This window comes from Acartia tonsa, chromosome 5 (assembly GCF_053477335.1).
Source record: "Acartia tonsa isolate MP-2025a chromosome 5, ASM5347733v1, whole genome shotgun sequence".
In the NCBI taxonomy this organism is placed as follows: domain Eukaryota; kingdom Metazoa; phylum Arthropoda; class Copepoda; order Calanoida; family Acartiidae; genus Acartia; species Acartia tonsa.
Window position 1 is genome coordinate 42,360,590 of NC_137264.1, and position 24,852 is coordinate 42,385,441.

A 24,852-nucleotide genomic window follows, 5' to 3' on the forward strand; every position below is an offset into this window, starting at 1 on the left:
AAAAAAAGGGGCTGGGCGACAAAAAGACCTGACAGAATTGTCTAACAAGAATTAATTTAAAAAACAAAAAAATGTACACAAAGATTAGCACAAAATTAATGTAATTTCTCATCTTTATTTGGACGCCATGATTAAAAATGAATTTTGCTTTAACATCTATCTCGCCAATCACACAATGAACAATAGGAAACAACAAGAGAAAGGTTTGTGGGTCTGTGTATCACATGATAGTTTTTTTATATAACAAAGTAGGTTAGACTTAAACTTGGGCAAAAGCACTGTAGGTTAGATGCTGTTTGGGTTGTTGATGGTGATATTGTTGTTGTTGTTGTATACATCAGCTTCTGGTAGTGGTAGAGTGAGCTGTGTATGTCAATACTCTAGCTAGCACAAGCACACTCATGCAGCTGAGTGGAGTGGCCGGGAACAGGAGACTTAACATTTAGTTACAGGTATACAATTTGTTGATGGTAAAAGGAGTTGAGTGGCCAGTCTGGCAGCAGCTTGATTTGTTTCAAAGAAAGCCATTTTACGCAGTAGAAAAACATGTGCCAGCCAGGTTATTACATGATCATGATGGCTGGCTGGCGGCTGCTGATGACTGTCAGGATATGCCAGAGAATAAGGAGAATGCTGAATTTGCCCAGCAGCGGATGTCAGGGTTAGTAGAGTCAAGGTCAGAGGAATGCACAGAAAACTAAAATATAAAAAAATTAGTAGATTTTAGAATAAGGTTGTATCCAAAGAATTAATTTATTTGGCAAAAATATTGATTGTTAGTAGTGGCCTGTCATTTTTTTATTATTTCTGGAATGGTAAAGATCTTGACTTTAAAAAAAACCTCTCTAGTTTTAATTCATATAATAGTAGTAGTACCTACTCTATAACTATGATGTCCGTCTACTTTTTATCCATATTTTGTATTAAATAAGATAAAAATATAAAATACTCAGCTCATATAAAAGGAAGATTACTGTTCTTTTTTGTGTAGATTACTCAATCCAGTGGACTCAATTAAGCATTTATGATCGTTTGCAGTTATTTGATGGCTAAAATGAATATTACCTATAAAAATTATTTTCTGTATTGATTGATTGATTGATCAAGTTACTCCTCCTCTTCCTCCTCTTCTTCTTCCTCCTCCTCCTCTTCTTCCTCACCTGAATATTATCCAATCAGAATCAAGGATTTAAAAATAATGACCAATCAGGATCAAGGATTTAAATTTCTGACCAATGAGAATAAAGGATTTGTAATTCTTATAACCAATAAACATAAATAACATAAATCTATGTCCCATAAGATAAAAGACTATTTTTTTATTATTGAATATTACAAAGGTGAAAATCAATTTGAAATCAATGATCAAATATTCCTGACCAATCAAAATAGGTTATAATTGACCCCTAACATGCATAAATATAAACAAATGAATTGCAACAAGAATACATAAAATTATCTACATTGAAAAAGAATTTGACTCCAGTTTGTCAACTATTACAATTCGAAAGTAAAATCATGCAGTAACAACTCCAGACTACATGACCCTTCATGCAAATAGTTGAGGTAGAAACCTATTGACAATAATAACATTGAACATTCCATGATGCAACCAAAATATCTACTAAACATCTGAAAATTTAATTATCTACAAAATCTTCATTCCTCATTCACATTGCTACTGAGACAAGAACCTTAAAAAGGTCATATTAATGAGAAAAACAGCTAATTTTACAAATCAACTTATCAAAGCTTTAAATATGTAAGTGGAGCTCGACAGCTGCGACTAAGCCTCAAATTCAAGCCCGTTTGGAAGCTTAGAAAATGTTTTAAAAGGGAGGGACAGCCATATTTGGGTCAGGTTTAAATTTCCAGCTGATTTTAACATAGATTTCCCTGAGGCTTACAGGTGGCTGACTCTTGGCTGCCGAGAATTGTATTTTAAAGTTTGCAATGGAATATATAAAAAACGTTATAAAGCTTTGATAATTTACAATCAACCAAACATGCTTATGATCGAGAATTTAGATCTGTCACCTTTGATGTATTTCTTTAAATTATTATTTAAATTATTTCTTTAAATATTATGGAAATGTCAAATTGCTTAACAGCCCCTTAATGTTAATTTTTCTTTTCATATGATTATTGTTCAAACATGACAGATCCAAATTTGCAATCAAATTTAATTTTTGCTAACAGTACCCTCTTCTTCAGCCTCTTCTTCAAGCTCCTCCTCATCTCCTACAATTATATCAGTTAGCTCCTCCAGATCTTCATTGCAATCATCCAAAGCAGATTTTAAAGTATTTAAACAATCATTTAAAGCAGGGATCTAAAGGAATGAGACAATGGCCAAAAGTTTGATTACATCATCAATGTTAATACACTAAATTACCCCTTTTGTAAATTAAAAGTAGTGGTTGAAACGTTTGGACTCTAAAGTTAATAAACAGAACAATAAAAATCTATTAAAAGTCCCCATGCAAATGAAAGTAGTTAAGTCAACGAATAAGAAAACGTTATTATAAACTTTAGGGACTAGTGTAATAAACAGTCCATTGTTCCCTCTCTCTCTGCTTTTAAAGATATTGATATAAATTGGCTCAATTATGACAGTTCATTTGATTTACTGTCAAAGTAAGATTTAATCAACAAATTTTTCTAGCTTAAGTATTTGATCTGTTGATTCTGTTCTAATTGAACCTGCTTTGTTAAATCATCAATAATATGAAGTATAATTTAAAATTCATGCATAAGCACATGAGGGTATGAATTTAAAGCTTTAAAACATTAATAACTTATCAGAACTTTAACCTAATATGCATTAACAATACGTGTATGGATTAAAAGCAGGGCAGCAAGTGTTTAATCATACAAAGGTAATTAATAAAAAGAATATTCAAATAAAAATTGAAATTAAATAAAGAAATTGTTAAATCATTACAAATAAAAAAAATAATTAAATGAAAAGAAAAGACACATAGGTAAAACTAGAATAAAAGAATAGTAATCAATTAGTAGCTGAACCAAATAAAAGAAAATAACAAAATAATCTGAAACTGAAAAAAATTTAGATTAATCCTTAAATAAAAAATCATGCATTAATTGTTATTTACCAGCTTCTGGCTCCTCTGGTTCCTCCTCCTCAACACCTGCAATTAAGTCATCATTGTCAATTACTGTCTTAATTGTAATTGATTCATATTATCATCATTTGCAGTTACTTTCCCACATAGTTCCGGCTGAGCACTAATACTCCCCTCCACCCGCCTTATTTTTAAAAATATATATGGGTAGTTTTTCTCCAATGCTTAACCCTTGCGGGTTGCCCAGTACCCAATATAACCTAACCTAATATGACCTAAAGTAAAATAAACACACCAACAAAAACGAATAATAAAAAGTTATTATAAGAAGTTGGGGACTAGAGCAATAAATAGGTCAATGTCTCCTCCCTCCCAGGGTCATCAGTTTAATTACCTGGAGGTGCTTCAGCAGGTCCATCCTCCTCGTCATCAGGAGACTCGGGGTCACCAGGCTTTTTGCCGGGCCTCTCTCCGAACCACTTGGGCAGCTTGGCTAAATTTTAAACATAATTATTTCATGTTTTAAATGTGTAGTCATGTAAAGTAGAATATCATGAAATGAATCAAATTATAAAAGATGAATTATTTTCATTAGATTATAGTTTCAATTCTAGTTTAGTTATATTCTTTTAATTAGGAAAGAAAAAAAAGACAAAAGTAAAGTAGGTCAAATAGAAGTCTCAAGAAAAAGTGTTCCTTTTTGAAAATCAATCATAATAATTATTCTAAGAAATTTTTTTTTCAGAACAGAATGTTTAAATTTTATATGACTTACTTCGATTCCAATACACTATCAAAATATATTCAATACTAATAAATAAATGCAACTTTTTGACTGAATATATTCCAATCCCAAACCCTCCTTTTCTTTAAAAAAATTTCTTTACAATGTCCTATATCTTCCCTAAAAATTGTTTTACAAGTTAAGATTAAAACTTTAGCATTTTAAATGCCAGAAATGATTAATGATAAAACACAAGAAAATGAAAAATTAACTTGAATAAAGTTTTCTATCTTAAATGTGGAATAAATTGGATTTAGTTTGTAATCCTGTTGGATTTACCACAAGTAAATTCTAAATTAGCTTCTAAAAAGAAAATTCGGATCGAGTGCAGTTCTCGGTAAAATTTTGCTGTTATCGATTATTTTAAACAAAAAACACTTCTACACTCTACAGCCATGCGTTTAAGCAAACACATTAAGTTTGCGCATTAATGTAGCCGACAAAAAAGGCCTATTAAAAATCTGGAATTGCCAATGGTCAAAAGGCTCGCAGCGGACTTCAATGCGCAAAATAGACATGTTTTACGCGGTTTTTTTTAGCCAGGCCCTCCATGTATATTATCGGATCTTCCTTAATATAGATTATTTAAAGGCCTTTTAATTCTACGGGCATAACATGTACGTTCAGTCGTTTGCAGCTAGATGCTTTAAAAATCTATTTTTATTGTGGAGATCATTATTATTAAAAGAAAATTTAACTGTAAACTGCACTAGATCCGAAAATTCTAAATCTTTATTTTTTTGCTTCAAACTTATTTTGTTGGTGCAATGTTTTATGTCTCAGTTTTAATGGAAACTAGGTTAATAATGTCCATAACTTGAATTTCTAGCTAATAAAATGTTTAGGTTGGTTGTCTGTTGGATGTTACTTAACCAAATATCCTTGGATGTTAGACTATCTCATCCCATTATAAGCGGATGATGCTCTGCATTCTCTAAATAATCACTAAAAAATCGAAGGAGAATCCTGCCCTTACGAGGTAAGGTAAGTTAAAAAAAATAAAAAAGTTTTAGAGGAAAAAGAAATTATGTACGTAATATGTTAGGACGAAGATTATAAAAGCATGACTTGAAAATAAAAATTACATTTTTGAAGACGCTGTCATAAACCACTGAATATTACATATTTCTTTTATGGATCATTGCACATTAAGCAATTTATACTTTTAGATGTCATAAAGCAGAAAAGGTATACAGGCAACCTGAATAATCATAGAGTTGCTGCGCTTCTAGAATTATGTGGGCAGAGAATTGTATTGTATTGTGTTGTTTATGTTGTAATTAGGGTTGGGCCGGATATCCGGCCGTATACCGGATATTGAAACAATCCGGATTTCGGATATTCGGCTGATTTGTAATGTCGGATATCCGGTAATTTGCCGGATATCGAACGTTGTCCAGATATCCGGCCCAACCCTAGTTGTAATGTTATCTAATGTTGCTAAACATTAAATATTAATGGAAAAAGTAAACTATATCAAACTACTTCAAATGAAAACTACAAGTTGACTCTAAGATAAAATATTTTGTAATTCATGATATCAAACGAAATGGTAGATAAGAAAAAAAATACATGTGATTCTTCTTCATGATAATTCCTGTTTAAATGTAATGACATTCCCCACAATTTTTATTATCAAAGTTTTAGCAGCAGTTAAAATTTTTAACATCTTTAATATAACGCTGATTATGCTGAGAATCAAACAGATTACCCAAATAACAACATTAAGAAGCACTTAATGGTGCCTTAAAAAATATTGTCATACTGGCCTGGTCAATTATTGTGTATACTGGCCTGCAATTGGTAATTTAGTCTTTGTTATCCACCTATCATTGGTCATTTGTATTGTATGACATATTTTTTTATTGGCATTATAAAGAGCATCCAACATTAAGAACGTTTTTGTAATATTTGCGGTATATTAATAAACAAAGTAACTCCCCAATGTCTTGTGGCGGGGGTTACCTTTGGTTTTCTTGTTCCAATCCTCAAACTTCTCCTTCCAGTCTTTCTCCAGGACCTCCAGGTAAAGAATCTCCCAGCCCTAGGTATGGTCCCACAGTGTTAGTATGAAAACAGAATTTGTTTAAATCTTGGACCACAGTGATGCTCATTCCACAAGCCGAGTTATCAATGTGTGTTTTGGTAGTTAAGACCAATAGGAGAAATAATTAGAAAATTGTTTTGGTGTTAGAAAGCATAATGAATTGAAAATCAGCCTTTTTATGATTTTTGTTTTGTTTAACAATCTGACCCCCAAACAATTTTCTGAATTATTTTTCTGATTATTGGTTATATTTTTATTTTTATTCTAAATCTATGACTAAAAATCTTTCAATATTTACTTTCTGTCATTTAGAAAGTTTATCAAATATGAATCTCTAAACTATACACTTTCAAACCCCCCTCACCCTTGGGTCTTTTGCTCCATTCATCCATTTTTTCTTTCCAGGTTTTTTCCAATAGTTCGGCGTACAATACATCCCAACCCTTGGAAATTTATTAATTATATATATATAATGCATATCTGTTTGCCTTAAAAAACCTTAAACTGTAAAAATTCATAAAAAAACATAAAATATTCTTAAAAGCTCATTATTTAAAGAAAATTATTTCTTTTAGATAATAGTGTAACTATCAAACACTTTACTTAAGTCATAGTGAAAGCAAATAATAAGTTTTCTCTGGATCCCTTTTTATTAACAAGTAGCTTTGATACATTGGCACAGACTGACGTACGAACATACACTAATTATAGAGTAGCTGCACTACTACTGATAATTTAGACTTACCCCTTCGTAGAGCTTCCTTCTGTCCTCGTATGTTCTGGTATCTGTTCTACGCTCATATTTAGAGTACATGCGGATTTTAGGCTAAAAAGTTTAAAAATAAATGATTCATTAAGATTAAATTCCTTTAGTTTAACAAAGATGATAAATTATTATTTGTATGAGAGCAATGAAAAGCTCAACCCCCTTATTTTTTTGAAAAAATTGAAATAAGGGGGAGGGTAGTTTTTTTCCTATTTCTAACTACTACTGCAGGCAATAACCCTGCATGATTTATAAGTGCGTTGCCCTAACCCTTCGGAGCAACCCAGTACCCATATATCCTAACCTATTCTGACCTAATGTAGTAAAGAAACAAACGAGCCCCCCCCCCTTTTCCAACTTATTTCAAAATAAAATACAACCATAAGAAAGGTATTTAATTATTATCATAATCATTAAAAAGTTCTACATATATGCGAATACTTCATAAAAACAGTTCTTAATCATTATGTTTGTCTTTTCAAAAAGCTCCACTTTTATTAAACATTACATCCTTGTTATTATAAATTTAATTAGGTTCATAAAAAGAACATAAAAATGATATATTTCTAATGAAAGAATACTTACAGGATATTTGCCAGTGAGAGCCCTAAAATAAAAAAATCACATTAATAAAATTTATAAAAGAAAGACAAGGACAATTATATATGTCATCCATACGCAGCGCAGCAATATCCAAAACATAAAGTTTTGTAAGAATTAACTTCAGTAAAGGATTTTTTCTCAACAAATCATATTCAGTAGAATGTATGATTAAGCAATGAATAATCTGACAATAACTAATTTGGACATTTTTGTGAACGGTCTTTTTGGGATGAAACCCACAGGAGTCCCAAACGTCGGATTGAACAAACGGAGGAGTGGACACTTAACCTAACCTATTTTAGACCATTTTATAGGTTTTAAAGATTCCTAATTCCTGCAGAGGGCTTATTTGTACATTCATATCTTAACCTAACTAATCTGACCTAATATGTATAGAAATACTTAATTAGATTAGTATTGTAACACTCCTGCGTTTTCCACTCCGACGTTTGGGACTCCTGCGTTTGTCCTGGAACCTTATGCTTTATAAAATAGAATACTCGTTGTGAAATTATGAAAATTTATGTGAATTTATTACCATAATTTTCAACCAGAATTCATAAAAATGAATCTATCTCTGTTAAGATTTATACTGTTAATATATCAACATGATATTGTGATGTTTGATTGTCAGTTAATATAGGTTTCAAATTACGGATCATGGATAGAAATTAGTAGAGGATTTTCACGGTAACTTTTCTCCTATTTCTAGTTCCTGTAGAGGAGTCTAACCCTGCGGGACCAATTTCCTAAATCTGCGGGGCAATCATTAACATTTACCTAACCTGAAATAACCTATCAAAAGCTACTTTGAAAATACAAAGAAACCCGCTACTTCGTTTCTTTCCATAATTCAAAATAACAATTTTCAATTTTATAACATGTCGATAATATTAACTAAATAAATGTTTGAGATTGGTTGTCGATTTAATTTAGCAGTTTAACAGGGATAAATTTTTGCTAATTTTTGCAATGAAAATTATGATTCCAATTTATATTTTACTATTTCTAACTTAAAGTACACACCTAAAAATCACACAAAAAAACAAAATCATATATTTGAAAAGTATAAATTCATGCAATTTCTATGTTTTATGTACATTTATATACAAATCATAAATATTTTAATCATTTGTAAATTTATATAAACTTTCTTTAATTTAATTTAAGTATTTAAGTAAATTTAAGTAGCGGATTAAAAACTTACATTCTCTTAGATACAGAATTGGGTAAAATATGTACATTTCAATTTCTATATGAATAATTTTAATCTTCTATAAATTTAGATTTCGTTTTTTTAATATTTAAAAACAGTCTTAATTTTAACTTACACAAATAACATAATTGCTAAGCCTGCATAGAAAAAACATACACAAAATTCATTTGGCCTCTCAGTTAACTTTATATAAAAACAATAGAGTAAATATATTTTCTTACATCTAATTCTACATTCTACATATAAAATATGAAAATTTTATGCCGAAAAAATATTCAAATATTCAATGTTTGAAAGTTTTATGTTGGGAAAATTGTTAAAAGTTGGCCAATATAAAGATTGACAAAGATTGGATTGCAACCAGAGAATAATATAGATCATGGGATTGGTAGCTTATTTTTTCTTCTTCAAGTTCTTGGAATGGATGTAGAATATACGTGGATATTATGACAGGGAAAAATAGTTGCCAATTTAGCCCAATTAGTGCTCAGTTAAAAAATTAAGCAAAACTTTGAGTGAAATTGAATTTAGAGTATGCATACAATTTAGGCTAGGTGGGGATGGCAAATAAAAACCTACCCCTGAACCTGGAATTTTTCACTAGAGGATAGTGGATTTTAAAAGATTATAGTTAGGGTTTTCTAAACTCTCCCCCCTAAAATATTATTATATACTAGAACATTCTATATTTTTCTATGGTTGCACCAAAAATGCAAAAAATTGTGAAATTCAACTTGAATTTTTGGTATTTGTTTAGTTTAAAAGAAACAAGGACTTTTTTATTCAAAAAATATATTTGTTGATTATAAAGATACTTTTAAAATTAAAAAATCCTTTAGCCCAATTGTGACTGTAAGAGGATGTTTATGAAACTGAATGCAATTTTTGACAGATATAAAAATCCGCCATTAAACAAAGTTGTTACATACTGAAAAACATGTATTTATTCTATAAAAGATGCGCCTCTTGTAAAATAAAGTATGCATGACGCGTTATTGTGATACTTTTATAAATAAGATAAATTTTATTCATGAAGTAAAAACAAATGCAAGTGAGGGATAGAAAATAAAAAGCTTAAGTAAAAGTTGTTTATCGCATCGTTTTATAGACAGGTTTCCACGAATAGTAAAATGAAAACTTATGGAATTGAAACGAGTTTTGTTAGTCCCGGGGAGTCAATGGCCAGGCTAACAAAACTGGTATCAAATTCTAGGATTTTTATTTTAATAATCGTGGAAAATTGTCTGTAATATGATGCGCATTATAGATAATTTTTCAGTATGGATGAGAACCGGTTCTAATCCAGCGGTTATTAATCTGTTTCGAAGCCATGCTGGAAAGATTAAGAAACCATTATTTTGGAAAGCAATGGAATGATATTTCTAAATTTGTGTTGTTTTTAGATTTGCAAAAAAAATGTTGAAATGTTGTTTTTCTTTGCTTAATTGAGGGTGACCTACATTTCATATTTCTGTTTACATGTGTGTGCGTGTGTGTTTGTGTGTTTTGTGTGTGTGTGTTTTGTGTATGTGTGTAATTGTATTGAGTGTTTGTGGGTAAATCTTGGTGAATATTGCTGTTTAAGATATTTGCAAGGACTGGTAAAAGTTTTCAGCAAAAAATGAAAATATGAAATAAAAATAAATCGTTTATATTCCAATATGAAAAAAAATTATAGGTATATTTTATGATTTTTACTAATTATTTAAATCGGAATTTTTTCATATTCATTAATTTTGAATCAAATCCTAATAAAAATATCATCGTATTCAGTGATTTATTGACAATATCTTTATTTTCTTGAATATTTGTTACAGTCCCTCTGAATTTATGAAAGTTTAAAAGCCTCTTGTTTAAATATGGGAGGGGGAAATAAACGTGTTCTGTGGCTAGGAAGTTTACACAAATTTGCTAAATTATGGCAAAACTTTACTTAAATAATGGTAAAATTAAATACATAATGTAGTTTAAATCAAAAAGGCAATCAAATTAGATTTAAACTTAAATTTGAGTGTAAATTAAGTGAAAAATTATTACGAAAAATGTTTGGGAGAAAAATAAGAAAATAAGAAATATCAATAATAATTTCTTTAGTTTTGCTTAATTATTTTTAAGCTATATCAAATTAATAATTTTGTAATAAAACTAAGAGATTTCAAATTTGTTATTTTTTTGTCACGCCTTCAATATAACATAGGGAATTAAAATGGGGAGAAAAATAAACATAGAAGGTCTAGATCCCCAATTCGTTACTTGGGCCAAAGGGAAAACAATATAGGAGCAATCCGAATATATTATTCAGTAGAAAGTGTTGAAAGAACAGTATATTTTTTCTTACTTTCCTATTCGAATTGGCTACATAAATAGTCAACCATCTAAATATAAACAAAAATCTTCTAATATTGTATTACTCGCCATCTAGGATAATAAATCTATTGGGAGAAAAATGTGTTTTGTTGATATTTTCCTAATATTCCAAATGTCATGTTTTCAATTTTAGAGCTATAAATACTGAAATGCTCTGCTTCTTTCATGAATATCGAGACAAAGTAGTGTTTAAATTGACTAAAAGTACTTTTGAAGTATTTAAGTCAATCAAAATGAAGCTTATGGCTTAAAATGTAATTCAGAATTTTAAGAGGGCTTTAAAACTAAACTTTCAATTCTAATGTAAAGTACAATTCAAAATGTTTCCCATTCTTAAAGCTAATATACATAAAATTTATATTTTGAAATAGAAATTAATAATTTCCACGAGGAAAATTTTGTACATAAATGTGAATCTTATTTCTTTTCCCAATGGTATATTTTGGTACGGTACATGTATGAATATAAAATATCTACAACATAAATAAAACATGCTTATTATTATTAGTTACTTATATGAGATTATATTATATAATTTTACAAAAAAAACACACATAACAATTCATGCAAATTAAACTAAATTCTAATTTGAGCTGAATTCTTGCTTTAATAAAAAAATTAAAATAAATTTTTTTCTCAAATGGAAGGATATGATTTGTAATATAAATATAGCAACACAAATAAGCTATATACAAAAGCATCCAGACCTCTTTTTTTATTATTTTAATGCTTTTCATGTACAGCACGTACACATATAATTTACTTACTCGGCGTGTAAGCCCATTCTTACGGCCTTTAAACGAAGACGTTGGGTTTGTCTTTCAGACAGCTCTTTTAGCTAAAAATATGTTAGTTTGGATTATTTTTTTCTTCTAAGTTTAGGTAAAAAATCTTCCAATAAACCTTTAAAAATCCACAAAATATTGAAAAATTTATTATGATTATTTTTAAGGGTTTAATGGTTAAGATGGATATCTACAAATTTAATATATAAAATCACTCTAAAAATCGGGGCATTCGTCCAAAGGATGAAAAAATCTCCACAAAAAGGAACAGTTATTGAAACACTACAAAAAGGGGAAAGAAAAAGGATGTTTTCATAGGGGCTTACTCAGGATCTAGCCCCTTCTTCATGGCCTTTTGTCTCAGCTGCTGTTTTTGTCTTTCTTTCAGTTCTACTAACTAAATAATCATTATACTATTTAAACTATGGATTAATAAGGAGTCGTCAAATGCTTTGTTTTTGTCAAAGTGACTTTAAATGGCACAAAATAAAAGAATAACTTCTCCTTCTGCTAGAAACTGCTATGATATAAGACTAAATCTATAGTAAAAACTAAAATATACAGAAATGTACTTTTAATAACAAATTAATAAGTATATTCTAAAAATATATAGTAAATCAAATAGGAACATAAATTAAGCGATTTTATTTGAATATTTTTCAATTAAAGTGCGTAATTATCAAAATAAAACTTTAACAAATAAAATCTAGTGGAAAAATTAATAAAATAGAAAGAAATAGAAGTCGACTAAAACCACAAGTTTTCCCCCAATTCTTACTAGCATATAAATAAATAACATCTAATAATATACTACTAATAATACTATATTCCTAAAAAATGAGCTAAATCTAAGAAAAATATAAAATCATTAATTCCAAATAACAAAATGTCTTGTATTTGTGTTATTTATAACTTACTCAGGGTCCAAGCCAAGCTTAATTGCTTTTTGTTTATTTTGTTGTCTCTGCCTTTCTTTCAATTCTTTCAACTACAAATTTATTTATTTTAAACTTCACAGAAAATCTGATTTTATTAAGAAACGTTTCTTAATGTAATTGTAAAGTTCTGGAAAGTAGATATAACCAACTATTACAGACAACCAACTATTAGTTGCATGACTTTTATTATGAAGTTTTATTCAGTTGCGCCTGTTTTTGGCCAAGGCATGCGCCCTACTCTCACTTATAAAGTTGCGCTTCTGATATTGCATCTGTTGGTCAATAATTGACGTTTTTAGTTATGAATTAGTTTAGGCAAAGATTCGAACCCTTCACCAACCCGACAACAAGCTTACAAATATTAACGAGTTATTACTGTAAAAAAGATTCTAGATATGTTTTGAGTTTGACATATTTATATTTTCATGTTTATATAAAAATAATGAATAAGCTGGAATTTGTAATTCAAGGAAATCTGATTCTTGCAGGCGGAGGGAGGAGGGGGGAGTATATAAGTGTGTGAGTATGTCAGGGATAAGGTGGTAGGGAAAAGGAGGATATTTTATATTAGTATTTCCTTATTCATTGAAAAAAACTTAATATTCTTAATAAGGAGAAAGCATTGGTATTGTTTTATGCAAAGACTAAAATTTAATTTTTGTACTGGATGTAAAATAAAATTTTCATCAATGACCTATCCATGTGACCCTGAAAATTTTCGAAGAAAATCGAAGGAAATGACGTACATCAACTCAAATTGAAAATATTCTTTTTAATTTTCAAGCATTTTTTCTCGAGTTCATTTTATAAAACATTTTTTAGATTGAATGTGTTTCAAATTTTTAATTTCAATGATTAAATTTAAGTTATACTTTATTCATTATTCTAAAAATCTTATAGTCAATTGCAAGGTAACTCACAATCAATTCATCAGGGCTCGGCAGCCGCGCCTTAGCCGCGCATAAGCCTTAGATTTTAACTTTTAATCTTAAAAATAAAATTATGAAAAGATGGATTTTCTGTTTAGGAAAAGGTTTAGACATCCAGCTGAATTTTAAGTTTATATTATGACGGTTTCACTGAGGCTTACACGCGGATGTCAAGCAGCTGCCTAATCCTATATTCCTATCGGTTTTTTTTAACCCTACCTATCAATATATTTGGTTCTTATTATGTAAAATAAATTTCATGAACACGAGTTCGCCGCCATTTTTGATAATCAGCTGATTTGAAGAGAAAATAACTTACGTCATAATCTTGTCTTCTCTGTCTCTCTTCCAGGTCGTACTTCTCTGTTTCCAGCCTGACAATTGTGTCCCAGAGTTCGCTGGCCTTCGACTTCAGGCTGTCTGTGTCCATATCTGTAGAAAATTGGAGTTAATTAAATAACTAAACGGTACTCTTTTAATAACTATGGTACATATACCCCCGTAGGACCATTGGCAAATATGACCGTATCTTTTTTGTTCAATGAAAGATTTAAAAGACATCAATTATTTTTTATATTTAAAAAAAAGAATTGTTGAAAGCCTGTGTTAATGCCAAGAACACCATAGATGTATTTTATTTGGTAAATGGTTTAGTAGCTATCGAAATCTTAAGCTACAGACCTTTAACCTTACTACTGTATATATATAAACTACTAGCGGCTGCGCCCCTAGCATCTAAAGGATAGCAAGGTAGATCAGGTAAATAGCCTAAAGTCACCCTAAGATATTTTTAAAGCTTCCCTTTACATAACAGCCAATTTGGACCATAATTTTCTCAGATCTTTAGATTCAGACAAAATCCTCACTACTTTATATTATAGATAGCAATGTTCACACTCACCATCCAGCTCCAGAGGTCTGATTCTAATGCTAAGAGAAATCTTTTTCTCCTCTTCCAATTGTTCCTTTGTCTTGGTCATCTCTCTGCGGGCGTCTTGAACATTTGCCATCTAGAAATAAAAAAAATAGTACTAAGAGGTTTTAAAGAATTTTATGAAATAACAACTTCTGTATATTTTATAGTCCAAAATTAGTTATAAAAAGAGAGAACTTTATAACTCTAGGATGATAGAGATTTTTTTGTATGAGCTTAGCATTTTGCTGTTTGAAAATTTATCAACCGAATCTAACCTAACCCAATTATGTAAGGTGTCTTATTTTAATCATTAATTTTATAATTTTATTGTTATGATTAGCAGACGAATATACATACAATCTAGAGCAGCAAAGCTATTCTATAATATACTTACACCGCCATCTCCCTTCTTCTGACCGCCTTTTCCAGCTCCCCCACTTGACTGCTTATCCTTCTGTGCCTATGTGTTCTTGTTTAGACAGTACCGACATAAATTTTGCGCTTTTTAGCGCCAAAAAACTGTAATCTTTTATAAATAGTTATTAAATAGAAATTTTAAGAAGTTTTATTTTTTGTTGTTGTAATTTAAGGTTGAACAGGGAGAGAGGAAGCATTGGGCCATAAATTACACTGGAACCCAACGTTATATAATACCATTGCATTCTTTGTTTTCACAAAAAATTTGGATATTTTTATAAAAAGTAGTGTCCTTCCTATTTAACCAATGCTTTAATCTACAGGGGTTATTATCATTGGGTATGTATATTGTACATAAATTTATCGTCTTTTGTCTTATCTCTAAAGATCCCAAGGTTGAATGTGTCTAATACTTAAAGATGAAACCCAAAAATTCTGACTGTCAGTATTACAAGGACGAATACAGAAAAAGGAAGCGAAATACTGTTTATTATATTGGTCGGGTTGTCATGTCACTCCTGCATCATAGCTTGTCTCTTCTTTTCAGCCTCCTCAAGCCTCTTTCGCTTCTCTTCGGCCTCCTAAATAACAAGAATAAATTAGTGCTTTAACAATCAAGCAAAAAAGGCTATCAATATATGTAAAAAAACCTCGAATATATTTGATTTAAGTCTCTATTTAGCGAGATGTAGTAGGATAAGGATAGGATGCAGAGGACGGTATACACAACTAAAGGGGTTTCCCTGAACCAAATCTTGCTAATTAATTGCATAATTTTAAGCCAAATACTATAGACAACCAAACCTCTAATTGCACAACATTTGTCTGTAAGTCCTAACTGAATTAAGAGTATATGACAGCTGGTATGTATATACTCAATGTATGATGACCAATGGCAGGCCAGTATACATTTTAATTGACCAATGGCAGGTCAGTATACATTTTAATTTAACAATAGCAGGCCAGTATACATTTTGATTGACCAATGGTAGGCCAGTATGACGTCACCATAATAAGCTTGATAACTCACCTTTGCCTTCTTTTCAGCCTCTTCCTTCCTTAATCTTTCTTCTTCCTCTTTCTTCTGTTGGGCCAACTTCTTCTCCTGTTCGGCGCGAATCTCCTTCCTCTTGGCCTAAATAATGGACGTACAATATACGTGAATATTGTGACAGGGAAAAAATTGTCGTCAATTTAGGTTGCTATTTCCCCTGTCATTTATCGGTCGGGCCGTTCATCCACTAGGAGGTAAAGGGAATGGAATGGGCTATTGTTATTTTGGCCAGCTACAAGTCTCAATTTATAAGAGAACATTAAAATATGGTGTAATATCCAAGTAATAATAAATCCATTGCCTAAATACACAATGTAACCCAGTTAAACTACTAGATTTGTGTTGGAATAAAAACTCTATTGTTTAAGTCGACTTCATGGTATTTCAATGCAATTAATGTCAATATACGTATTAATCGTTGATGCTATTTTTATTTGTAAAATAACTAAAACAGTTTAGGATGTAAATGTTCATTGGTACGGAGAAATTTTAGACATCTTTCTATTATAGCAGCCAAGAAATTTCATTTTTTATAGACTCCTAGGACAGGCTAAACAGATTACTATTGGTGATTAAATAAATCTAAAACCCTTTCTATAACTTTTAAACTGTAACAAAGTAACAATGGAATTTTGAGGGAAGAATCATTTCTGTACCTGTTTCTCCTTGAGCCTCTTGAGCTCCTCCTCCTCCTTTGACCTCTGTTTGCGCCATTCATTGATGTACTCGCGCAGCTGCTCGTCCAACTCTCCCTTCTTGGCCTCCTGTCTGGCCTTCAAGAAGTTTCCATCCCCCCTGAGGAGCAAGCAAGCAGGGATAGTTAATATTTCTCATTTTTAACTTTTTTTTAAATAGTTGCATCTCTAAACCTATCATATTCCCTTACTTACTCTTAACACCTACTGTGGACACTATTTTATTTTTTTTTCTCAAAACTTTTCTAGTATCATATAATTTCACTAATAGTATAGTATTATCTTATTCATATTAAACATTAAAACTAATATTTTATATCCACATTTTAACTTTTTCTACTAAAATAACCTTACATAATCTCATTCATATTTTAAATTAAAAATATTGTATGTAATATTAAAAATTTTCCAAATTTTTTTCTGAATAAAACTTACTCTGACATGGCAGATCTAACAGATTTTCTCCTAAAAATAATTACCAACCTCAACTCACAGCCCCTCCTCCCTTTTTACTCCATCATAACTGCTTGGTGGCGAAAAAATAAAAATAAAGGAGAAGAGAGAAAATAAAATAAAAGTAAAAAAAACTTACTTCTTCGAGGTACTGCACAGCACATGAAAAAATAAGAAAATTAGTATGATTATAAAGAATGTTTTTTTTCTTAATAAATCTACTTAAAACCAAATTAGGACCTTTTTGGTTCATATAAATAATTATTTTCAAATATGATAACATAATTAAGTCCTTTCTGTAGAATATTTACTATACTTTATAAAGCTTTAAAATAAAAGTGCAAGAGGTTTTTAAAAGCGAAGCTTTTCTATAATTAGGGTCGGTCCGTCCGTCCGTCCGTACGTCCGTCCGTCCGTCCGTCCGTCCGTCCGTACGTCCGTCCGAGATAGATAGCTTTTATTCGTTAATTTAGGCATGTTAGAATTGTCCTATCGATTTCAAACTTTGCATGGTGATTTCTGTAGTAGTTAGGTACGATTTAGAAAGCGTAGCAACTCTATAATCATTACCAGAATGTCCGTACGTCCATTTTAAGCATGTTGATTTTTCTACTTTTTTAACAACAAATTTTTATATGATCTAATTATCCGTTTGATCTGATATTTGGTATATTGATTCCTGGGACAACAAAGAACAATATTTTAAGCGAAGAAACTCTATAATCAAGCCCTAAAGATGTAAGTATGTCCATAAACATTATCCTGTATCAAGCAGTTTTTCAACAAATTTACTTACAATTTTGCTTCGAATCTTATACTTTTATATTCTGATTATTCAGTTCAGACACTATACAAGTATTAATGTCCGTTTGTCCTACCGTTTCAGTGCTTCGCTTTTATGGATGTTGTCATCCTTGTTTTTTTAAATATAGGGGTTGATTATTAATGCCTTGATGTTTAAAGGGTTGTGCATTAAATAACCATTCTTTTTATAAATAAATAATAAAAAAACAACTAAAAAAAACTAAAGAAATGAATCCTTTTTATGCAGTTAGTCTAAAAGTGATCATTTGCAATAAATAATCAACTGCATAAAAAGGTAGAAATAAAAAGATAGAAATAAAACAGATTAAAATAAAATAAAAATCACCAAATCTTACTATATGAGGAGCAAAAGGGTAGGTAGGCGAGGTAGAGGTCAGCTTCTCATGGGTTTATAGGTATTACATTAGATGATAACATATGATAGGTTTTTTTTTGGTAAGGTTATCCCTAATTGCCAGATTAGTAAAGCCTCAGTCAGCTTCATGCTTTTCTAAAAGTATTTTTTTATTCTGATAATGAGGGATAACACCATAATATTTACTAAATTATGTTTAAATAAATGAAACATTATAATGAAAATAAGTTACAATTTTCTTGTTCTTATTACAAAAGAAACTATGAACAAAAGCCATTAAAACTTTGAGGTGCTTTACATTTAACTTAATTATACCAAAGTTTGGGATATAGAAGGAAAATATTTCTCCCATGTTAGAAAACATGCTCTGTATATTTAATGCATTAATTAGAACATGGCAATTTTACGGATATGAAGGTTTACAAACTTTATTTAGAACAAACTAAGAATTAGACTTACAACTTATTTTTATATAAAAGCTTTAAAAGTAAAATTTATATATAATTAACAAAATCGAGGATTTTAAATTAAAAATCTGGGAAATTTTATTTTAGAAGCTATTTAGAATACTTACTCATCAGGATTTGTCTTCTCCTCATATTCCTCTTCCTCCTCCTCCTCCTCTTCTTCATACTCCTCACTAACAAACATAAAAACACTCTCTAGTGGCTTAAAAAGAAACCAATTTTGTTTAGTTTTCCTCAGCAGCCTATTTTTTGAACTATTGATCCACACTAACAAACATAAAAACACACTCTAGTGGCTGAAATGGAACTAATTTTGTTAAGTTTTCTCCATCATACTCCTCAGTAACTAAGATTAAAACACACTCTAGTGGCTGAAATTGGAACTAATTTTGTTTAGTTTTTCCCAGCAGATCATATTATGAACTATTATTCAATTCAACTCATAAAACTATATTTTAAATTTTTTTAATGATGCAAAACAAGCTTTGACAGCTTTTCCAAACTACATAACACACTCCAGTGACTAAATTTGAAACTAATTTTGTTTAGTTTTTAATCTAATCTAAAATAAAACTACACAGAGCATTTTTTTACTTCTTCAATTTATTATATGAAATTAGTAAAATGTTTTGAAAGCAATTGTAGCTTTTACAAAAGACTTAAAGTTCACCAAAAAATTCCCCTGAACTTAAAAAAAAGAAAGTTGTGCCCCCTGTGATCATTTATCATTTCCTAAAGGTAAAATAGAGCAAACTAAGGCCCTTTAAATTACATTAGATCCAACAGAAAAATTGGCATTTAAATTTTTCTGTTTATTTTGGATTGTGCTCTGTTGTGAGAATGAAAAGTGAGGATACTATTCCTAGAATATGTTGTAATCCAGGGATAGTTTACAATTTAAATATAAACAAACATTTCTTAATGTTTGCTTCATATTTACTCTTACAACATTCTAGATTAATCTTTCTATTTATTAGGTCATAAGTCAGAAATAGAAAGTTAAGATATTGATATTAGTTTTGTCCTTGATCAAAAGAGCAACTCATTCCATTCATAGTTGCAAATATTATCAAGAAAAACTTATATTTTTTTTTCACAAAAACATACTATTTTTTTATAACTATTTAAGCAAATTTGTAGGACAATTTGTTTAGGCAAAATTTTATTTGAAATATACATACTTGGAGCTGTTGGGAACACATGAAACAAATAAAAAATTAGGTAAAATATTTAAATTATTTGATGAAACCTAGGAAACTTATGGAATGGGACAATAAACTAGTGTAATCTACATTTTTTGAAAACAAAACTACCCCTTATGTAGATTAGAATTATTGATTGAAAAGATTTTTATTTTTTTATAACCAAATAATAATTTAATATTATCCCCAAAGTTATTTCTGAACTTTTTAGGGGCGGTAAAATTTACAGTTAGATCTTCCCTTCCTACCTGATTAATTCATAAAAAATAATTTTGTGCTATAGACATGTTTATAAAATAATTTATTATGATAAACTCTAAGGTTTCTAGATATCCTTTTTTTATAAAAAGAAATAAAGAATCAATTTCTAAAATCTCTAAAGAATAATACATACTTGGAGCTGTAACACAAATCATGAAAAAATAGTAAAATTAATACAAAATATTCCCATGAGGAGTTCTATTAAATGAAAAAAATTATGAATTGAGTATTAAAGAATATAAATCTCATACTGAACCAATTCTGTAGCTTAAGTAATGTTTTAAAAAGAACTTATAAATTTTAGTAATGGTATTGAGAAAGAACTTATAGACTTTGACAATATTAATACTGTAAATTAATAACTTTAAAGTTTATAATTAAACCAGTGGCTGTGCCCTTAGAGGCGTCTAATGGCTCTAGAGGAGGGGAGGTAAGAAGGGTGGGGGGAGGGAGGAAATTGTCTCCACCCTTTTTCAATTTTAGTTTTTAAGAGATAAAGTTTTTTTTTGGGTATTTTTTTTTTAGGGGCGATTTTTGTTTGGTTGAGGATGGTATTCTCCCCCAGAACCTATGAAAAGCTACATTTTCAACAAGAACTATATTGGTTCAGTGGTTAGCAAGATCCTTCGCTACAGACAAAAAAGGTTACTACTTTATATAAAAGGATTGAGTATTCATTAATTGATGAAATAATTGTGCTACTAAATATTTTAAAAACTTACACTTCCTCCTCCTCATAGTATTCTTCGTCAGACATTGTGAAGGTTTTGGATTAGCACTCCCTGGACTATACTCAATATGAGCTGAAATAATTAAAATTTTAGGACAAATATTACAATAAACAAACATCTAAATTTGAACTAAAGATATGGCACTTGAAATGTTTGGTCATCAGTCAATAATAAAAGTTGATTTTAATATATAAATGAAGTATTGATAACAACAACTGCATGCTATATAACCACAAGATGCATGAAATATTTATTGCCTAATAAAAAATTGACGTCATACAATACAAATGACCAATGATATGCCAAAACATATTGCAATAGACCTATTGTAAAATGTATACTGGGCTATCAGTGGTCATTTGTATTATATGACGTAATTTCTACTAGGCACTATAAACATCTACTTCATATGCTTTTTCCTATCATTTGATTTGGTAACTAAAACTTTCATATTATTGCAGGGGCAAATAATAGAAAAATTCAAATGAATAACTTCTGTCCTTACTCTCAAGATGATTTGGGTTAATATTTTCTAAAAAAGAAAGTAAAGGACACAGGATTAAAACAGCATGGCTGAAGGCTGAAAGCTGTACCCAAAGTAGAAAATATGCTGATTGCGCAAATTCCAATCACTCTGGATCATTTCATCAAATTGAAGGAATCATTTCTTTAGATAAATAATAATAATTACGTCTATAAGAAGCGCAACAAAAAGCTTTCATAATATTTGACCAGTGAACTATGGAAATTTATAGAGCAAATGTGTTTGACTTTGTAAATGAATGATGTACGGACTTTCATTCAAAAAAGCTAAATCTAAATCTTTACAAAAATTTAATATTATAATTATTTATTTTTGAAAAATTGGATTAGATATCTTATTCATTTGTATTAATTCTGATATATTAGCAACTTTAACTTTATTTATATTTGAAGCTAAAATACCCTATCTAAAACTAGATAGATGTACCTAACTTTTGCGTTTTTCCACTAATCATATTTAATTATAACTTATGCTTTAATTAAAATAAATCTTATATAACACTTACTGGCTAGAGCTTGTGAGAGATGTGTTACAAAGCTGAGCTTCTCCTGGCCACTAGCGGTCAAACAGGCCAGGGATACAACATCAAGGTATTGATCCTCCTTCCAGGAATAGTCCACTGCAGCCTCCAGCTGCCCAGAAAAGTAGAAAGGCTCTTCTTGTCCTTAGATATCTCATCCCCTGCCTCCCCCTTTCTCCTTCTCATTTTTCCAATTTCAAATTTATTAAGTCACTCCTCAATATGTCCAAATGATATTATCCCCCCCCCCCTCCCCCCCAACAACAACTTTGAATGAAGCTCTGTTTAAATATTCCCACTGCCTAGCTTAAATCCTCATGTCCTTTTTTATTGCCCCCAATTTTTGTTTCCCCTTTTCACTTTACTATAAAATTCCACCTTCTTATCTCAAGGTAAACATTTGAGGACAAATAGCCTAAAAATTTTAAACATTTTTTTTCTCAAACTTTATTCATTAATCTAATGATTTACTAATTATATTCAGCTGAAGAGAATAATTTTTTAAAATTATAAATTACTTACTTTTTAAAGGCACCCTATTTTCAGTTTAAGTATAAACATTTTCTACAACTTTCATTCTGATAACAAACCTTCCACTTTTTCAGCCCTCCAGGTGCTGTATATCTATCTATCTATGTGAGTGTGTGTGTGTGTGTGTGTATAGCATGCTGTTGAGAATCCCTAAATTGCTGAGCCAGCATAAAAGTCCCCTTGAGAGGTTTATGTGCCTGTAGAAAGCTGCCCGGCTCAGCTAGTAGCGAGTTACAGCTACCTGCCACACACAGGGGAGTGGGGAAAGCTAGGAGGGAGGGTAGTAAGAAGGAGATGTTTAGTTTATACCAAGGATAATGTTGTACATAAGCGGCAGACGAAAAATAGTCAGCATTCTTTATACAAATTATTATGTAACTGGACAAAGTATCTAAAAAAATTAGCTATGTGACATCATAAAAATGAGGGAGATGAGAGGAGAAGTGGAAAAGAAAACCCCTAAAATGACGTCACATGGCTGATTTTTAAAACACTTTGTCCAGTTACATTATTATCATACTCGAAAGTCTGTGTTATTTAGGATGAAATTATAAAAAAAATTATATTGTACATAAGATTGTCCAAAATCTCAAATTTATTTATAACATTTATATTTTCTGATAAATGTTCTAACGTATTCTAGTTATATAGTAGCTGTGCTATTAGAAATAGCATAAGGACAGGACAAAAACACTATTAGAGCACTTATTTCAAGTTTTCTTCTATTTTTTAAACTTACTAAAAACATACAATAATTATTCAGGGATAATATTCAGGCCGATAAATTAATTTTCATACAGTATTATTATAGATAAAATTACCCAATCAAAATTCACTAAATTCTCCAAAATTGTCAACGATTTAGAAAACGTTATTATAAAACTTTAGGCACTTCTTTAATAAACAGCCCATTGTCCCCAGTCTCTCCGATAATTATTACATGGATGGTGAAATTGAATTTTATTTCTTCTTCAACTTTTTATGTGCTTTACCCCTGCGGAGCCTCCGTCTGCGGTGTCCTAAACCTGCGGGTCTACCCTGTAAAAATATAATCTAACCTAACTAGACCAAAAGAAGAATACTTTAAAAACTACCCTCCTGATTTAAATTTTTATAAAACAAGGGAAGGGGGGATTGTGCTCGACAATGCACTTTGATGGAAAGAGTAGAGAATGTTTTGGCTTTAAGCTTTGCTTCAAGTAACTGATGTAATTGTTTATTATATAGAAAAAAATTCCCTTCTTTGATAAACAAGGGTGACAACATCCATAAAAACGAAGCTTTGAAACAGTAGAACAAACGAACATTAACACTTGTAGAGTGTCAGAACTGAAAAATCAGAATATAAATGTATAAAAGTCGAAAGAAATTGTAAGTAAATTTGTTGAAAAATTACTTAAATACAGGATAATGTTTAAGGACATACTTACATGTTTAGGACTTGATTATTATTAAAGAGATGCTTCGCTTATAACATTTACTTTGTTGTTCTAGGAATCAGTATTCCAAAAATAAGATCAATCTGATAATTATATCACATAAAAAGTAGTTGTCAAAAAGTTAAGAATCGACATGTTTAAAATGGACGTACGGACATTCTAGTAACGAATATAGAGTTTCTACGCTTTCTAAATCGTACCTAATTACTATAGGAATCATCATGTAAACTTTGAAATCGATAGGACAATTCTAACTTGCAAAAATTAACGAAAAAAGCTATCCGTTCCCCTAATTATAGAAAAGCTTTAATTATGTATGTATAGAGCATCCCTAGTATCGGCCAAGATATTATGAGTAACCACATGAAAAGAAAAAGCATGCATTTGCATGTAAATGGTAAAAATTATCATTATCAAATTCTAGACTAGATCTTTTACTGGCGTATACTTGTTTTTTTTCTTTTCTTAGGAAATCATGTATTAACAAAAATATGAGTTAAGGATTTATTTTCTATCCATTCAAAAATTTATTTTATACAGGGGGAATCAACCACACAAAACCCAGCTTTAACTAAATATACAAATGAAAACTTACAGAAATAGTAAGGGATTGAGTAGCTTCGAAGTTCGCGATAAAAATAAAACAATCATTTAAGTTAAATAGTGGAAATAGATAAATAAATAAATAGATAGATAAGAAGAGCGAGAGAGAGACAGAGGGAGAGAGAGAGAGAGAGAGAGAGAGAGAGAGAGAGAGAGAGAGAGAGAGAGAGAGAGAGAGAGAGAGAGAGAGAGAGAGAGAGAGAGAGAGAGAGAGAGAGAGAGAGAGAGAGAGAGAGAGAGAGAGAGAGAGAGAGAGAGAGAGAGAGAGAGAGAGAGAGAGAGAGAAAGAGAGACAATTTTGAAAGAATGTTAAGATAT

General features: G+C 30.3%; 1 protein-coding gene across 13 annotated transcripts; it reads right to left on the reverse strand.

The window, feature by feature from the left end:
- Nucleotides 1-99: 99 nt before the first annotated feature.
- Nucleotides 100-22,104, reverse strand: LOC145319551 (troponin T-like). 13 transcript variants are annotated; one of them, XM_080161751.1, is made up of 19 exons: nucleotides 21,947-22,104; nucleotides 20,889-20,969; nucleotides 18,811-18,876; nucleotides 17,039-17,068; nucleotides 16,565-16,703; nucleotides 15,885-15,989; nucleotides 15,373-15,435; nucleotides 14,832-14,891; nucleotides 14,423-14,531; nucleotides 13,841-13,953; nucleotides 11,981-12,051; nucleotides 7,269-7,290; nucleotides 6,663-6,743; nucleotides 5,836-5,914; nucleotides 3,481-3,579; nucleotides 3,117-3,152; nucleotides 2,203-2,241; nucleotides 1,066-1,160; nucleotides 100-697 (listed from the first exon to the last, which is right to left on the reverse strand). In XM_080161751.1, exons 2-18 carry the CDS (start codon nucleotides 20,921-20,923, stop codon nucleotides 1,108-1,110), a joined length of 1,200 nt encoding a protein of 399 aa, XP_080017877.1. In that variant the 5' UTR covers nucleotides 20,924-20,969; nucleotides 21,947-22,104; the 3' UTR covers nucleotides 100-697; nucleotides 1,066-1,107. The 13 variants fall into 13 exon arrangements, with proteins under 13 accessions (XP_080017877.1, XP_080017874.1, XP_080017876.1 ...); XM_080161748.1 differs by lacking the exon at nucleotides 11,981-12,051 and adding an exon at nucleotides 11,637-11,707 and having other exon boundaries at nucleotides 14,832-14,896; nucleotides 15,372-15,435; XM_080161750.1 differs by lacking the exons at nucleotides 5,836-5,914; nucleotides 11,981-12,051 and adding exons at nucleotides 6,282-6,360; nucleotides 11,637-11,707 and having other exon boundaries at nucleotides 14,832-14,896; nucleotides 15,372-15,435.
- Nucleotides 22,105-24,852: the final 2,748 nt, after the last annotated feature.

Excerpts from the sequence above, each read along its gene's own strand:
- LOC145319551 (XM_080161748.1), bottom strand. The coding sequence starts at position 20,923 with ATGTCTGACGAAGAATACTATGAGGAGGAGGAAGT. Across the intron at positions 3,153-3,480 it reads ACCTGCTGAAGCACCTCCAG|GTGTTGAGGAGGAGGAACCA; the intron begins GTAATTAAACTG and ends ACTTAATTGCAG. Across the intron at positions 2,242-3,116 it reads ACCAGAGGAGCCAGAAGCTG|GAGATGAGGAGGAGCTTGAA; the intron begins GTAAATAACAAT and ends ATATAATTGTAG.